The sequence below is a fragment of the Somniosus microcephalus genome, chromosome 6 (assembly GCF_052327205.1).
Source record: "Somniosus microcephalus isolate GS21.2 chromosome 6, FLI_Smic_1.0, whole genome shotgun sequence".
NCBI lineage: Eukaryota > Metazoa > Chordata > Chondrichthyes > Squaliformes > Somniosidae > Somniosus > Somniosus microcephalus.
The window spans coordinates 28992632-29011114 of record NC_140992.1 but is presented as its reverse complement, the minus strand read 5'-3'; the positions used below and the strand labels follow the sequence as shown (position 1 = coordinate 29011114).

General features: G+C 43.3%; 1 protein-coding gene across 3 annotated transcripts in view; it reads right to left on the bottom strand.

Moving 5' to 3' along the window:
* gk5 (glycerol kinase 5) overlaps positions 1 to 18483 on the bottom strand; it is an 81261-nt gene that overhangs the window by 40688 nt on the left and 22090 nt on the right. For all 3 annotated transcript variants that reach the window (XM_085989891.1, XM_085989893.1, XM_085989892.1), the window contains exons 3-6: positions 16661 to 16736; positions 12849 to 12942; positions 9717 to 9848; positions 1226 to 1301 (exon numbers count right to left, since the gene is read on the bottom strand). In XM_085989891.1, coding sequence (XP_085846017.1) covers positions 1226 to 1301; positions 9717 to 9848; positions 12849 to 12942; positions 16661 to 16736 — 378 coding nt within the window. The remainder of the gene's footprint in view (positions 1 to 1225; positions 1302 to 9716; positions 9849 to 12848; positions 12943 to 16660; positions 16737 to 18483) is intronic.

Here is an 18483-nt window from a genome sequence, read left to right as displayed (position 1 = left end):
GTAAATGGAGTTGGTGTCGATCAGCTGTGATCTAGTTGAATGGTGGAGCAGGCTAGAGGGGCTGAATGGCCTACTCCTGTTCCTAATGTTCTTACGACATTAATTTAAAAAACTGATCATGGTCCATTGCTGAAAGGACTATATAGCTCAAGGATTTAAATATCTTTTCATCCTTGGAAACCTTTTCCATCACGTTTCATCAATTATTAATAACTACAGGAAACTTTCTGGTATCCGGCACTGACGGGACCGAGTTGTTGCCGTCCCATCAAAACTGCCGTATAAACCAGCGCTAATGTTAAAACATACGGAGCTTCTCAGCTCCGTATGAAACAAACCCTGTGCTTCAAAACAGTCGGCCGCAGCTTAAAAGCATCTCTGTAGCTAAGCAACAGCTTCAGCTAGACGCTTGGGAGCCACGACTGGAAAAAAAAAAGCAACAAGAAGTAAAAAAACTTATAGGAAACAGCTCCTGAATTTTGCCGGTAGATAGAGCTTTCCGGACATTTAACCTCTGGTTAAACGAGAGTTTCCTGTAGTAGAACTTCCATAGTGTTGCTATGGGTAGTCCATGGCAAGAATTGAGAAGCAGAGCAGTCAGGTGGTCAGTGGCATGGAAAATATTGTGACCCAATATACAGTTCAAGGATCAAGCTCTGGGAACGAACAGAACAAAGACGTGCTAAAGGTCCTGGAGAAGGGGAGAGGCAAGGAGTGCGGAAAAAAGAGGAAGAGTCTGTGCAGAATAGTTATTGGAAGATAGAATGGAGTAAGATTTTTTTCCTCAATGTTCTTTTTATGCTTAAAACTTGATATCATAAATTTTATTTTTAGATGCTTATAGAGGGCCAAGTAAGAAGCCAACATGACTGCCCAAAGGATTTAAACAATTTTCAGGGATGAGTGGGATATTTTGAGAGATATATTGAAGTGCTCTATGTGGTCTGGTAACTGTTTAAAGCATTTTTTTTATTGGTTGCTTTAAAGGTGTGGGAAATTGGAGCCAATCACAATACTTCACACTGTACAGTGCAGACACTTTCCCACGGCCTACAGATTTGCGTAGGATAAACCACCATTAATTATGCGGATTCTGTACAAAACCACAGAAGGTTGCTCAATTCATCATTTTGGTCGTAGGCAGTTTTAATCGTTTTGAATTTGCTGCTTCAATGCCCTTTAGGTCAAGGTAATATAACGTTTTTGCCTTCAAGGCCAACCTTACCTTTTGTCAGTTTGTACAGCAACCATGTATCAATGGTACCGAAACAGCAGTTTTCTTCAGCAACAGCATCTTGAACCTGTAAGGAGACGCCTATAGTAGAATATATAGCAATGTCATAGCTTCAGCAGAAAACTCTTACAATATTGGCCCTTCTCTTCCTTTCAGGGGTTAGTAAACACAAGAGGATTTTCATCATGTCAAATTACATAAGCTCCTGTCTTCAGAAGGACCAACCAGATCATAGACTGTAGAATGCACCTCATCAAAATGATTCACAAATACAGAACAAAACACCAGGCAGACAAACATTGAGAGAAACCATGGAGCTATACCCTGGAATTACCCCCAGAAAGTTGAATCTAAAGTTCTTTCATGGAGAAGACCAATGCCTTTATATAAAAAAAAACATAAAATATGAGACAGTATGAGGTACGTTGCCTCCAAAAAACACGAGAATCTCTTTACTGCTAGTAATTGAAGCAATGCAACTGCACCCTGTTACCACTGATGGGAGTATCAGACGACTTAAGTTTTTTCTTGTTGAATCCAGACGCTCACATATGTTGCAGCCTCTTTGTCGCCAAAGGAGAAGCTAGCCATTCTATTGGCACTTCATGAAATGCTCAATTATCTCCTCAACTTGTACCCCTCAGCTGTTTTCCCACTGTAAGTAGTCATGCTGGAACAGAGTAGGATGCAGTCTACGCTTCCATCTTAAGATTAACAGCAGACTTTTGGAGGGGAGCAGCTTCACCATCTGTACAATATTATCCAGCAGAGGAGGAAAGTTATTCAGACAGATCTGGGACTTCTGTATATGTATCGACAACCCCAGAATTCGTACGCAGCTATCCGCTCTCTTTTGGAGAAAACGCCCCACACTTCACTGAAGAATCCTGAAGACAGCCTCTTCAACAGACAATGCAGTTCATTCACTCTGATCAAATCCAAAAGGAAATCAGGCACACCTTCCCTTTATTTCATGATGGCACAGACGTAATCCCATGAAAAGACCGGTTTAAAACCGGCAATAGGGATTGTGCTGTCTCTCTGTAGCAATTTATGTTAGTTTTCCAGTTAATTCAGGGGTTTGAGTAAGTTGGGTCGATTCCCATGGTGTGCTGCCACCTAGTGGCTATTTGGTACCTAGCAACTGCAGTAAAAGTGCAGTAAAGTGCTGTAAAGCACAGTAAGTGCAGCAAAGTAAACTACAGATCAACGCAGCAACTCTTCACCCTCGGTTGTGTTCACGTCGTAGCACTATGGCGGTACCACTGGTTGTCCCTAACATTGAGACACACAATTCCCTCTAACTTAACCTTACTGTATGTACTTAACTTACTTATATATGTATAACTTACCTGTTGGGGCCGTTGCCCCTTTAAGAAGCGACCCAACGCGCTGACGTCACGCATCACGTGACGCACGCGCGCCGGCCCGACTCGGTCTTCCAAGACGGCCGCCGGCACAGCCCGGCCTACCGCGACTTCGGCCACCCGACGGGAGCGACGCGATCTTCCGCCCCCGCGGCAAGCACCGGCACAGCCCGGCCTCGCAACCTCGGCCTCAACGGCCAGCCTCCGTACCGGGAGACGCACTGACGCAACGACGCGGTCACGTGACGCCCAAAGCACGGGAACACACAGCAGAGCGTGATGACGTCATCACGCTCCCCACAGGACTGCGAACCCAGTCCTCGTGGAGTCCCCGCTGGAACAAGACCTATACCATGGTGCTCCTACAGCAGCACATGCTCCGGGAAGTTGTATTGTTCCCATGCCTGAGTCCTGGATATTATTTGTCTGTAAGTACTTGAGAATGTTATAGATGATTAGTGTACACTGTATGTTGCAGAAAATGTTTAGTTTGTAACTTTTCTCTGTAAGCAAACTTACACAGCTAGCCGTGAAGTGCTCGCTCTCTGTCTAGCTGGTTAACTAGTAGCTGCATTTTGATGCACTGTCTCCAGGGCTAATTTAAAGAGAAGGCCTTCCAGTTTGCGAAATGTATATTCACAGTAAGCTGTGTTTCCACGTGTTTGGTAATTTACATGTCAAATGTACTGTGTTGCTCAGGCGTACCTAAATTTGTGTATGCATAGCAGTTATGCGCTTGTATACTAATGTGTGCTTCCATTTCTGTGTTGTATTTCAGTTTTACAATAAGAATCTTTCAGTAAAGCGTTACAAGAAAAGTCAAGCCTTGTGATTTTTATGGGAAGATATCAAGTTGTTAGCTATCTGTCTAGCTCTGCATAGGAAAGCGCTGCGAGGGCAGAAAAGGGATGGAAGTTTAGGTAGAATTTGAGCACTAAACTTAAATTATTTGTCCAGGAGGGTCAACAGAGTTTATGTTAAAAGGCTTTGGGCTGGCATTTCCTTCAGCAAGCCACCCATTTGGAGGTGGTGCAACAGAAAAGATGGGCGTAAAATTCCCCTCCCCGCAGCGGGGATGTCGGCTACCCATCCTTTGACTAGCAGTACATTTAAATGAAGGTCCGATTTCCTGGTCGTCTCACTGTAGTACTACCTTAGCAAGACCAATACTGGGGTGGGAGTACATGGGAACACCTACAATTATCCCCTTCTGCTGTGCTGCCGCCGCCACATTCGGAGCTAGTTTAAAAAAAGTTAAAAATATGTATGGGATATCTTTAAGGGGTTCTCTCCCCTTTAACTCTTGCTCTTCAGTTTTCTGCTGCGCCACCATAGGATTTCCCCAAGTTTTCTCTCCCAGGCTCAATACAACTGAGGCAAGCTCCTTCTGCAGAACAGAGATACTGCCAGGAGATTTTCCAAGCATGCATAACTGATTCTGACCCAGGAAAATGGGTTGGGGTCATTGCAATGGGGAGTAGTCCTGCTCAACCCAATTTTGGCAGCACTACTGCTCCGGAGGAAATCGAAGCTGTACTCATTTTCTAGTCCCCCTCCTTCATAATTCTTAATACTCCAAAGTATTATCTGAATCAGAGCATACAATGACATTTCTAAACACTCTGCCAAAGCAGACTGAAACAGAGATTACAAAAAATAAAATCACCCCCAGCACCCCTTCCCCTGGCACCTTCCCGTGCAAGAGCAGGAGATGCAACACCTGCCCATATACCTCCCCACTTCCCACTGTCCAGGGCCCCCAAACACCCCTTCCAGGTGAAACAGCGATTCACTTGTACTTCTTGCAATCTAGTATACTGTATTCGCTGCTCACGATGTGGTCTCCTCTACATTGGGGAGGCCAAACGCAGATTGGGTGACCGCTTTGCGGAACACCTCCGTTCAGTCCATAAGGGTGACCCCGAGCTTCCGGTCGTCTGTCATTTCAATTCACCGTTCCATTCCCACTCAGACCTCACCGTCTGCGGCCTCTTGCATTGTTCCACGGAAGCTCAGCGTAAACTCGAGGAACAGCACCTCATCTTCCGATTAGGCCCTTTACAGCCTTCCGGACTCAATATCGAGTTCAACAACTTCAGATCATAACCTCGGCCCCTATTATATTTTTTATCCACACTTTTGCTTTGTGACTTTTCCTTTTTTTTTTCCCCCCTCTCTCCCACATGACAGCTGTCTCTCACTCTGCCGGCGCATTTCACACTTCATCTAGAGCCACTGTCTGTTTCTTTACCTGTCCTATTACCATCTCGTCTCGCCTTGAATATCTCTTCATGTCTCTTCTTTCATCCCCTCCCCCATTTCCCAGCCCCCAAACCGCCTTTTGTTTCATTTCCTGCCTTTTCTCTCAGTTCTGTAGAAGGGTTTCGACCCGAAAAGTTTCGACCCGAAAAGTTAACTCTCTCTCTCTCTCCACGGATGTTGCCTGGCCTGCTGAGTTTTTCCAGCGTTTTCTGTTGCTAGTACAAAAAGTTAAGTTCGGCCGAGACCACAATTAATGCTGTTGACTGCTTGCTCAAAAGCCAAAGCAAAATGGGACCAGTGCTTTGGTTTAGGTCTCCATATATGTTGTAATGTCATGACCTGGAGTACTTGTGCTCGCTTTTACATTTATCTTGGGGACCATTACTGATGAGTCGATAACTGCGCATTGAAGTTCGACATAAAACAAAGCCATTCGGTCTTAAAGGGATAATCTTGTATAAGAACATAAGAAATAGGAGCAGGAGTAGGCCAATCGGCCCCTCGAGCCTGCTCCACCATTCAATAAGATCATGGCTGATCTGACCCTAACCTCAAATCTTCTATCACTCTGCATCCACCCGAACCCATGTGATCTCCCGGGAGAGGCGAAAAACCAGATAAAGACCCAATGGCCAATTTGGGAGAAAAAAATCTGGGAAATTCCTCTCCAACCCATCTAGGCGATCGAAATTCTTCCAGGAGATCACTCTGTCCCTATATTTTCTACAGTACTTACCTTCTGTAAAGGCGATCTCCACCCCAGCCAGGAACAGGAATAAAACCATCTCCTGAAATCTAACAGAATTAGAACACAGTAGGAGCAGAACAAGGCTACACGGCCCCTGGGCCCGCTCCACTACCCACAGGGCCATGACCATTCCGAACCCAGACTCATGTCCAATTTCCTGCCCGCTCCCCGTAACCCTTAATTCCCTTTACTTCTAGGAAACTATCTATTTCTGTTTTAAATTTATTTAATGATGTAGCTTCCACAGCTTTCTGGGGCAGCAAATTCCACAAACCTACCACCCTCTGAGTGAAGAAGTTTCTCCTCATCTCAGTTTTGAATGAGCAGCCCCTTATTTTAAGATTATGCCCCCTAGTTCTAGTTTCACCCATGCTTCAGTCTTTCTCAATATGTCATCTGGAGAGATGGAGATGAGCTATTCTGAAGCTGCACTAGGTGGGAGATAACAAAGGCACACACACTGGCTGTGCAAGAAGCTGAACTCAAGCCTGGTGCCAGCATGGACCAAAGACAATCTTTGATTCAAGTGGAAGCCAGCTCCAACAGAAAGTGCTCAATTACCAGAATTATACATGATGCCAAGGCTGGAAGGGACTCAAAGGTTGATTTAATAGGACTGAAAGAAACAAATCAGAAGAAGTTGCAGCTAAAAGAACTAAACAACCCATGTAGTGTGGCGAAGACCACATAGGGACAGTAACAGAATTCACTATGTATAGCCAATGTTGTTATTGCTCCACGTTATGTATGGAACTTGGTTGGGTTATCGGGGCAGGGTCTCTTTAAGAGTCGTCGATTGTGTGATGATGTCATAGCCCTGCGACGAGGCCGAGTCCCTCAGTCCATGCGGAGAGTTAATAAAGCTAACGCGCGTTTTTCTTTGCTGCTATGAAAGTCTTGGCAGTCTGTTTATTTCCAGCGACTCCTACAGTAGAATGTTTTAAACAAAAATATTCAAATAACTTTATTTAAATAACTTTGAGTGTCACATTAATGCAGACAATGGGAGCGCCACTCCCGGTGACTGGATTTGGATGGTGGTACCTGTGGACTGCAGAGCTCACGAGACATATTCTTAAAGGGACACTCCCCACGGAGCAGTGAAGGGCAAATTAGGGCCTGCAGAAAAGATTTGGATTAAATTATTTCCCCCCCCCCCCCTCAACAACCCGAGAGCTCCAGCTTCTCGAGCACTAAATTTATTTAAATCTGTAATTAAATCTTACACTTCTATTCTATAATTTGATTTTTTTTGTTTTTTTAATTTACAGCTTTATCTTTTGGAGGTGTTGCCGTTGACTGGTTGTCACCATCAGCAAATTGCAAGAGCGCAGCTCAGGTTGCCAATGAGGGAACAGATTTGATAGGCTGAACAGGCTTTTCTGTTGCCAGGTAGAATTTGCAGGACACAGAACACAAATTGAGCAGTTGCAGTACCTATTTGTGCCACCAGAGAGCTGCACATTCATTCCTAAACGTACTCGGGACAGTTTCATCTAAAAAATTGTTTAGTGTGTGACATTTTCCCTAGTTACCATAAAACATCTTTTTGATCAAGTTTTGACGACTGGCAGCAAACAGTGCAATGAAACAGATCTAAAGATTTGAACTGACTCCAATCACTGCGGACCAGAAGTCAGGATTACATAAATCAAAACAGTAAAGTACCAGTAAGGGACAGCCACACAGTACAATGCTCTGGTCAGACCACACCTCGAGGATGGTGCCTAATTCTGGACACGAAGACCACAAGGGAGACACTTAAGCCGCCAGGGAATTCAGAAAAGCCGCAAGACGGGTCCTCAGCATCAAAGGAGTTATGAGGAAAGGTTACAGCAACCTGGCCCTTTCAGCCTTGCAAGCAGCTGCCCGAGAAATTATTTTATAAAAAAAGGTATGGAAGATAGTAAACACTATAGAAAAAGCAGAGCCTACTTCAAAATAAAACATCATGACAGGACAAGGGGACACAGGTTCAAATTAGTAAAAGACAAATTTTGGACTGATATCAGGAGGTTCTTCCTTATACAGAATGATCAGCACATGGAATGGACTTTGTGCAGGGCAGGACAGGACATGCAATACCCCAGAATCATTTCAGAAATGGTGTGTGCAGCGGGGAGGGGGGGGGAAAAAGAGATGAGGAAGAGAGACTGTAGAATCTTTCTGGACGGATGATTCAAGAGGTGACTAATGGCCTCCTTCATCTATATCTAGATCTTGTGAAAGACCACCAACACACTCTATAATTAACTCTTCTCTCAACGAGTGCAAGACACCCACATGGAAAATGGAGTTTCTTTGTCTCCACATTTAAATTAGAAAAAAAGATACCAAGTACTGAACAGTGTTTTGGGTGTTAAAACTGAAACTAATCGGATTCAGCAGTTTCTTCATCAAATATTGTCCAATACAATTGTCTCAGTCATATTATTTTTGGGTAGGTTACACTCTGGATCACAGTGGATATTTCCTTCTCTGCTCTACCCCTCCCTTCCCCCCACCCAAAAAAAAGTCACACCCTCAAGAGGTTAAAACTGGTCTTATTGTATAAATAAGACTAGATTTTATCATGGTTTCTGAACAATTGTCTGCATTTAACATCGGCAGTATGCAAGAGTTAATTCTTCCACCCCACCAGAATGAAGATATTGCAGATACCAGAATTGCACCACAATGGATTGTTAAGAAAAAAGGAAATTACATTGGTACTTCCTGACAGCATAGGTTATATAGGTTTTGCAATAAGTTGACTAAACTTGGTACTTAACAATAGAAAAGCCAAAGCACCAATAAGGAATTGCGACTACCAGTTTTAAATTATACCAGTTAATTGACCCATGGCATCATTCATGGACAAAAAAAGTGTTTGTTTTTTTCCCCTAACAGTCTCTGTTCATCTTCCACTCTCTATGTAGCTCTCAATTTCATTTGTCATTGGTTTGGCACCAGCTATTTCTGCAAGTCTCTCCTTCCCCTCTCTCTTCTGCATGCAATAACTTGTGTAGCAGTTCTAATACAGCAAAGATACAGAGAGGCTTTGGGAAGAGAAACAGGCGCCTAGAGTTGTTAGGGGAGCTGATGGAGGGTTTGGTCACAGAGGTGAGTTTTGAAAATGCGGAGATGTAGTAGCAGGGGAGGTGACTATGAAAAGAATTCCAAAGAGGAGAGTTTACGATGGCTACCAGCGGTGGAGCAGAAGGAGGTGGGGACGCACAGTAGGCCAGCGTTAGAAGAGCGGAGGATGGTGGCTGGGGCACAGGCCTGGAGGTAGTTCCAGAGCGAGTGTAGGGATAGCTCATGAGTGGCTTTCTCAATCAGTTAAGGCTGCACCATCCTGTTAGTTAACGCCACAAGCTAAAATCATAGGAAAGTAAGCTGCCCTTTTGTTTTGCTCATGCAAGAGGGGAAATGCAACATTGTAGGAGTGAAAGTGCACATCTTCACTAAATGGCCAGAAGGATTATGTTGGAGTAACAAAGGGGTTAAAAGAATACATGCAGAATAAAGAACTACCAAATGGACTGCATCAGATTGATCACAAGCTGATACAAGATCAAAGAGAGGAAGAAGCAGCAGCAAGGAGACAGTGCCCAACGTAGTAAGGGTATGCCAAGTCTCATCTCTGCCTGCAAGCAGTTAAAGTGATAAATTACTAAAAATGATGCTTGAACGCACACGTGGAAAAGAAAAATGTAGTTTTCAGACAAACTGTAAGCTAGACAAGGTGGAAATGGCAATGTGTGTGTGGCTTTGAAGCATCCATGTAACTTACAACATTACAAAAGTGACTACACTTCAAAAAGTACTTCATTCCCTGTAAAATGCTTTCTGGGGTGTCCGGAGGTCATGAAAGGCGCTACATAAATGAAAGTTCTTTCTATTAATACTTAATCACTAACACTTGGTTTGCCTCATCATCTCCCCATTTTCAACACTAATGGCGTTAGGCACAATGGGCCTCGATTCTTTGCCTGGGGTTTTCAATTTAAAAATAAAACTACATCAAAGCAAGATATTTCCTATAAACCATTATAGACACAGTGTAGCCGCTCTGAGTGAGTCCTCTCTGCACTCCCAACATGCAAGTTGGTAATTTTCTTACCCGTTTTATATTTTGGAGAACCCAGGCTAAACGAAGGGACACGTGCTGCGTCGAGAAATGGATCACACTTGCTGCCAAGAAGCGTTTCTGCCTGGTTAGAAAATGGAGCAATCCACTAGATTGATGAACCATCTACATTGAAAGCAAGGAAGAATAGTCATCAATTATTCTGCAAAAATGTGCAATTCATAGACTCATGGTCAGATGTATTAATGAATGTTATGCAATATTGTTTCAGACCAGAGCTAGTGTTAAATCCCTGGGTCTGAGCCAAACACTGGGCTAAAGATTTAGCAAAAGTGGAGTTTTCTGGAGTGAGTCTTGCTGATTTCTTGTTCCTATTCCCATCAGCAAATATAGCTCAAATTGGAGGGATTCCCCCTCCCCAACCCCTGCCCGCCCTATTTAGAAAAAGTTGCCAAAAAAAGTGAATATTCCAAATGCACAATGAACATGAAACAAGAACTTCATTGAATAGCCTTCTGAAGCAAGATGTTTTTACTGGAAGCCATTAAGTAATTGAGCAGGGAGTGAGGCTCTGAGGTGAATTTCCACAAAGCATTTGAGAGGGGAAGAAGATGGAGGAAACCCAAATTACACAAAATCTACATCAAGAAAGCTTTTCAAAGCACAACTTTTCCCACACACCATACCATGTGGTTGATGGCGAGGAAGAAAGCCGTAGACTGCAGGGAGATATCGATGGACAGGTCAGGTGGACTAGAAAAGTGGCAAATGGAATTCAATCCGGACAAGTGTGAGGTAATGCATTTGGGGAGGGCTAACAAGGCAAGGGAATACACAATAAATGGTAGGACACTGAGAAGTGTAGAGAAAGAGGGACCTTGGAGCACATGTCCACAGATCCCGGAAGGTAGCAGGACAAGTAGATAAGGTGGTTAAGGCAGCATGCGGGATACTTTCCTTTATTAGCCGAGGCATAGAATAGATGATCAGGGAGGTTATGCTAGAACTGCATAGAACACTAGTTAGGCCACAGCTAGAGTACTGCGTAGTGCTAGTCACCACATTACAGGAAAGATGTGATTGCACTAGAGGGTACAGAGGAGATTTATGAGGATGTTGCCAAGACTGGAGAATGTTGGCTATGAGGAAAGATTGAATAGGCTGGGGTTGTTTTCTTTGGAACGGAGGTGGTGGAGAGGAGACTTAATTGAGGTGTATAAAATTATGAGGGGCCTAGATAGAGTGGATAGGAAGGACCTATTTCCCTTAGCAGAGAGGTCAATAACCAGGGGGCATAGTATTTAAAGTAATTGGTAGGAGGATTAGAGGGGAGTGGAGGAGAACTTCTTTCGCCTAGAGGGTGGCGAGGGTCTGGAACTCACTGCCTGAAAGGGTGGTAGAGGCAGAAACCCTCATCACATTGGAAAAGTACTTGGATATGCATTTAAAGTGCTGTAACTACAGGACTACGGACCAAGAGTTGGAAAGTGGGATGAGGCTGGATAACTCTTTTCGGCCGGCACGGACATGATGGGCCGAATGGCCTCCTTCTGTGTCGTAAATTTCTATAATTCGTGGGCTGTTGATCACAACTTTTTCAAAATTAAAACCCTGAAACAAACTCAAGTACAATTCTAACTGCAAACATCTTAATTTTTGTACTAAACCCAGGTATCAATTGCACTACAAAACAATGAACTGGCCTCCAATTACCTAATGAAAAGAACAGGGAGTGCCACAGGTAACAGCAATCGAGTCTATTGCATGTACTTGTACTGAGAAACTTCATCATTGTAAACCTTAGTTACAAAAAGCAGTTTTCTTCTAGCAGAAGATCCGAGGAGGCAAGATGAACTATTTCAGTCTCCAAATCAAATAAACCTTTGTTAACAGTAACCTTTGGGATCTTCTTTTTGCTACAGGGCAATGGAGGAGGAGAGAAGGACGTGAGAGTAAAAGAAGGTATGAAACAGTGGAGTTAGCTTTGTACAGAAGGGAAGGTCCTGCGACTCATTCCTTTTATGACTTCAGCTCTCACTCACTTTTCATAAAGATCTTTTTACTCTCAGTCAGGAGGATAATACAACACCTCCACGGATGCAGTAACGACACTCCTTAGCCAATGCTTCCAGCGAAATGGCAGGCTGACATGGAAAGGGCGCACGATAATTTGTTTTTAAAGTTTGTGAATGCCTTGGGTTGTTTTACCATCCTGATTTGATATGGTTATTCATTAAACACATCTTTTTTGAGCAAACAACTAAAACTGTAGAATGTTTTTAATATCACTGAAAACAATGGAATTTTAATTTCCATCTGTTTCCCTCCATTTTGGAAGTTGTTTTTTCCATCACCATTCTTTTAGGTTCCCCCATATAACAGGTCATTCCTTGACCTTGTCCCAAGCTCGTACTAATGGCACTGTGGGTATATGAAAGTACAAGAGTGTAGCTTCCTTCCTTCCTTCCTTCCCCATCTCCATCCATGAAATGGTCTCGCCTCCAGCTGACAAACAGCCTGAGATCAGGAATCTAGCATATGGACAATAATAGGGTGAACTGATAAGCTATCGTCCTACAGCGTATTCGTGCCCTTTAAAATGATAGGGTTGATCGCAGCTGCAGCTTAGTAGTTGGGTGCACTGCCATTAGCTTCAATATCCCAGGACTAGGATGTATCGAAGGGACAATTAAAGAAAACCCCCAGATTCACTGATGGATAATGTCCATGTGTGAACATTGGACGAGGACCGATTGAGCTGGCTTGCGATGCTCCCACACAACAAACTAGCCTGCCAATGCTCTCAGTACTTCTCACATGAATAACCACTTGGCCTGTGAACCATACTGCAGTACGAGGTACGCCCTTCAGGAGAAGGAAAAGAAAAAAAAACAAGAAAATGTGACCTGAAACAACTTTGTGGTTTCTATTTTGTGTCCCAAGTCATTTTACAAGTTGTGCAGCAACATTTAAATTATTTAAACACAAAACAAAGTTTCAAAATTACATCATGTGCTGGATTATGAAATATGCAAATCAAAATTGGCATAATCAACGGTTTTCATCAAAATGAGTTTCAACTTCTACCGTGCCTTGTCCCAGTGACCTTCAAACTATAGCCAAGTCATCTAGCAGCTCCCCAGAATTATAAATTGACTAGGTTACCCAAAGTAACAATGATCTGTTCCACGATCTGACGAGGTCAGCTGCTCGAAGGTCCTGCCAGCAGATAAAGTTATGTAGCGGTCTTCCTGTTGTCCTGCAAGACAGATACGGGAGATATGGATGGAGAATATAACACAGTTCCAATGACCCCACCGAAAATTTCAATTCCTATGGTGAAATATCACAAACAGCTCTACTGCAATATGTTGTAAATGTGTAAAGAACTCATATTTTCCACAGCTAATTTAAGAAATTCATTGATGAACAGCGAGTGTGTTGATGATACTCCCATCACTACATGCAATCCCCATTAAAAAACTAGGGAGTGAAATTAAAGCTTGCAGGGAGCACAGGATGGCGTGAAGGCTACAATACAGTTGCCCCAATTCTCTGATCCACACTCCCTGCGAGCATGGCTTCCAGGGCTAGATCATGGAATGGCTCATATTTTACAATACTAGGGATTGGCACAAAGAACAGAGAGTCAATTTTCTCGCCAGGCATTATTTGGGTGAAAATATGAGCACAGCGCGCCAGAAATGTGCTGCAACCGGGGAAGAGAAATAGTAATAACAGAAAACGCTGGAAAAACTGAGCAGGCCAGGCAGCATCCGTGGAGAGAGAAACAGAGTTAACGTTTCAGGTCGAAGACCTTTCGTCAGAACTAGAAAAAGCTGGAGATGTAACAGATATTAAGCAGGTGCAGAGACAGGAGGGGAGGAAGGAATTGAAGGAACATATTGTGCTTTTGTAAGAGGCAGGAAAGAGAAAATGCTGCAAATGGGAATGGCAAAAATCATACAGCATGAAAAATGGGGGCAGGGGTTATAGTTTGAAAATTTGAAAATAGAAATAGTGCCAGGATTTCCTGCTGACCCTCATCAGCATAACAAAGGGGGGGGGGGGGGGGGGGGAAACCTCAAGTACATGTAGATGCAGAGAACTGATGAAATTTCCTCAGCTCGCAGGAAGTTCAGGTGCACATCAGGCTTTAGAGGCCCACGGCTAGTTAAAAGGATATGGCGTAACGCGTGGAGATACCAGCAGGAAGTGAATACCGACACTATAATCCTCGCTTTCTGTTAAACGCGTGGAGGTACCAGAGGATTTGGAAAGCAGTCAGCAATTTGGGTGTTTAATCATGTGCTACTTGTTGGCATAATAAATAATTGCAACTGTTGCTCCTCATATGCCTCCAAATCAGCCTCACCAAACACCGAATCCCATCGGTGGGCGAAAAGGAGCAACAGCATTCTGCAACAATTTTTGCATATGAGAAACCACTTTTAATGAAAAGGCAAAGAGAGACCCTTTCTGACAATACCAATCTGTCCCTTACTATAGATAGCACCAGGAAATGGTAGTGCCAGGTCTTTCTGGGGGGCAGTTATTCCCCCGTGAACTGCGCCCAGCGCTAGAACTGACTGTTCAGGTGCTAGTTGTACCAAACCCTGGAAAAATCACTCCTTATAGCTTAATTATGAAATCAACTGCATTTGATTAAACATCTGCAAATTAACACCCCTGTTTTGTCTCATCTACTATAGAATCTCATGAGTGATTTATACAATCCCTATCTGGCAACATTCAGACATTCCATTAATGTGAAATACAAAATAAGGCATCATTAATTTAGACTGGCAGCTACATGAGCGATCTGGACAATTACCCTTTATGCCTTAATTGCAGGCAAGAAAGACATTCATGCATAACTGAAGGAATGTATTTGCTTACTTTACAAGCTGAAAAATTCATCCAAAAATTCACACATCACCACCAAGGGGGATTAAATACGTGGGGTTACGGGGATCGGGTGGGATATGTGTCGGTGCAGGCTCGATGGGCCGAAATGGCCTCTATCTGCACTGTGGGGTTTCTGTGATTCTGTGAAAATTAAAATTTAAACACAAGCTTCATGAGGAAATCTTCCATTAAAAATACGGACGATGAAACAAGGTGGCGTCTAGCTCTGCGGGTCACCTTAGCTCAGCTGATAGCATCGTCGCCTCCGGATCGGAACGTTGTAGGTTCAAGTCCCTTATTGGGACTTGAGCAGATAATCTATACTGACTGTCTAGTCCGTTACTGCGGGAAGTGCTGCACTCTCAAGGAGGTCCTGTCCTTGAAAAGTCAACTCTCGACCTGGCTCCCTGTTCAGCGAGATGTTAAAGATCCCATGGTATAATTTGAACACATGGTATAATTTGAACAAGGAGCTGTGTGTCCCGGCTAACATTTGTCCCTCAACCAATATCTCAAAAAATAGATTAACTGGTCATTCATCTCATTGCTGTTTGTGGAAATTTGCCTACATAACAGTCACTGTATACCAAACATAATTCAGTGTGAAGCAATTTCAGATGCTTTGATGATGTGTTAAGGTGTTGTATAAATGTAAAGTATTTCTTTATTACTCTCCATGGCATCCATTATTTTCAATGGGATAAAACCAGGCAGCACAACTTCTACATAGCTGCATCAGAATGATACTGGGCCTTAAGAGTTAAATTATGAGCGCTGGTTACATAAGCTGGCTTGTAATTCCTTGAGTAGAGAAGATTGAGGGGTGATCTGATCGAGGTGTTTAAAACGTTGAAAAGATTCGATAGGGTAGATACAGAGCAAATATTTCCTCTAGTGTGGAATCAAAAACGAGGGGACATCAGCTTAAACTTGGGTATTTAGGAGGGAAATCAGGAAGCACTTCTTCATACAGTGGGTAGCAGAAATCTGAAACTCTTCCCCCCAAAAGGGTGTGGATATTTGGACAATTAGAGCTTCCAAGACAGAGATCAATAGACTTTTGTTAGGTAAGGGGTATGAAGCTAAGGCGGGTAAATGGAGTTCAGGTACAGATCAGCCATGATCTAGTTGAATGGCGGAGCAGGCTCAAGGGGCTGAACAGCTTACTCCTGTGCCTATGATTACATTATGAATACATAGCGTCCACATGCAAAACTCCAGGGGCAGGAAAAAAATGATTTCTGTATATAAGGCAATGGGCCTTGCAGAGATGCTGGAACAGCCACACTGTCCACATTGTTAAAGCCACAGTCTGCTCTGCATAGCTGTAACCCACTATTCTTCCACCCAACCCAGATGGCTGCAATGCAACTATGCATGTACCTATAGGCTCATTATAAAATCAAATTACTGGGTAAAATAAATGCAATGTATTCAACTGGCAATCAAGGGCATTTAGTAGGCACCAAACAGACCAGCACTCCTATACCCCTTCTAAATATCGTGCTAACCCAGAACAGTCAAATTTCACTCATATTGGTTTCAAAGCAGAGCCTATTTTGATACTTCTCACTGAATAGCAACACAGCTTCATGCTTAAATTGTTTTGCAATCTGCATCACTTTTTGTTGCTAAATGTCACTTCTAATATCTCCCAGATGTTGAGGTCTTCAGTTTTCCCTGACCCATGGAGGTTCTGAGCTGGCATACGAGAGCCTGAAAGTGAGGTTTCAGTTCCGACATGTAGCACAATTATACACAGGTTTTGTAAATCGTTATGAAACAAGGTGATCATTGTTCTAAAAGCACTGCATCAAATTATTCTTTGAGGAAAAAAAGGCCTCTCTACTTCGCTGGTATTACATGAGAGTAAACTCTCTGGAAGTAAACAATTAGGGAAAATAGAAGCGAGCGCAGCACAATATTATTTTTGCTTCCCTCCATTCCATAACTCCTGCAATAGCTCAAACAAGAAACAGAATTTCTTACGGGGCAATTACAGATCTGAACCTGGGTCCATAGTGTATTCTAAACTTACAGCAGGCATGTTATTCTCTTCAAATACTTACTTGTCCCAAGTGACAAATGTTGCTCTCTGCGTTGAAATGCCAAGAGATACCATCTGCTTCATATGCAATCCTGAAGCTAGAAACACAAAGAACAAGGATCATTTTATCCAGTGCTTGAGCGCTGCCAATGTTTTAGCACAGCAAGCTAAAATGTCGTTGAAGTTTTGATCGACAGCTAAACTGAAGCAGTGGTTGTTCAAAGTGGGAGGCCCCAAGTTATTGGCCCCGAGATTGTGCTACTGGGGCATACACGGTGTCGAAATTTGGGGTAGGACCCAGTTCCAGTTGGTTTACACCCCTTTTAACCAATGGTAATAAATTCTGGCCGTGAAGGAGGAGAAAATGGCAACAGTGAAATTGCACTTTTAAAAAGAAAAATCTACCATCTTCAGCTGAGCCTCCCACTCCCAACCCCCACGATTGAGCAGTAAAGTGCCACTCAAATCCATGGGCCAAGTGAGCATCATGAAGGGGGTGGGTGCCTTCCCCCTTCACTCAAATGACCCGGTCCCTGGATTTCAGACGGGATCAGGATATGGCAGATCAGCAGCTGGAAGTCCCATCTCACCACCTTCAGGAATTTTAGTCCTTGGATTTTTTGGGGAGGCGGAGACAACAAATAAAAACAAGATAAGGGAACGGCGTGCAAGGCTGAGATGAGGAGGAATTTCTTCACTCAAGAGGGTTGTGAATCTTTGGAATTCTCTCCCCCAAAGGGCTGTGGATGCTGAATCGCTGAGTATATTCAAGGTTGAGATTTGGACACTAGGGGAATCAAGGGATATGGGGAGTGGGCGGAAAGTGGAGTTGAGGTCGAAGATCAGCCATGATCTTACTGAATGGCTCGAGGGGCTGTATGGCCTACTCCTGCTCCGAATTCTTATGTTCTTAAACACAGTTCTGGCCTACAGAAGGAAAACTGAAGAATAAAAAGTCCTGTGAGGTTAAAGTATACCAATATACAGAAAGAGCTTTGAAACAAGCAGTTTTTAAACTTCAACCTAACTGAGAATTGGTTTCAAAAGCAGTTGATGAAACCCAGAGTGCCAAAGAAGTTCAGCTGTCAATGTGAATAGTTCACCAGTTAGAAAGGAAATGACCTGAATACATGTTACGTACCAGTGCAGCAACAAGCCGATTTTAGCCTTGAAATTACACTAACTCATTCATATGAAATTCCTTTGTCCACTATTTTCAACAGAGACATTAAACCATTCAAAAAGCTGAACAAAGGAATTTCATACAAACCAGTTGTACATCAATATCCGCATGGTGTAATTTGAGATTATATAATTGAAAAGGTTAATAAAAAGAAAAATATCCTATTTTGATATTTTTAAAAGTAGTTATAGATGTTAATCAAAAATCACTACAACTGCAGCTATAAAGATGTCCCGACTTTGCTCAATCAACCAGCACGGTGGCATAGTGGTTAGCACTGTTGCCTCACAGCGCCAGGGACCCGGGTTCGAATCCGGCCTCGGGCGACTGTCTGTGTGGAGTTTGCACATTCTCCCCGTGTTTGCGTGGGTTTTCTCCGGGTGCTCCGGTTTCCTCCCACAGTCCAAAGATGTGCGGGTTAGGTTGATTGGCTATGATAAATTGACCCTTAGTGTTAGGGGGATTAAATACGTGGGGTTACGGGGATAGGGTGGGATATGTGTTGGTGTAGGGGTTACGGGGATCGGGTGGGATATGTGTCGGTGCAGGCTCGATGGGCCGAAATGGCCTCTATCTGCACTGTGGGGTTTCTGTGATTCTGTGAACTATTGTTTCACCTCCTGTTTCCAAGAGTATTTTATTCCCAGAAAATGTTAATTAAC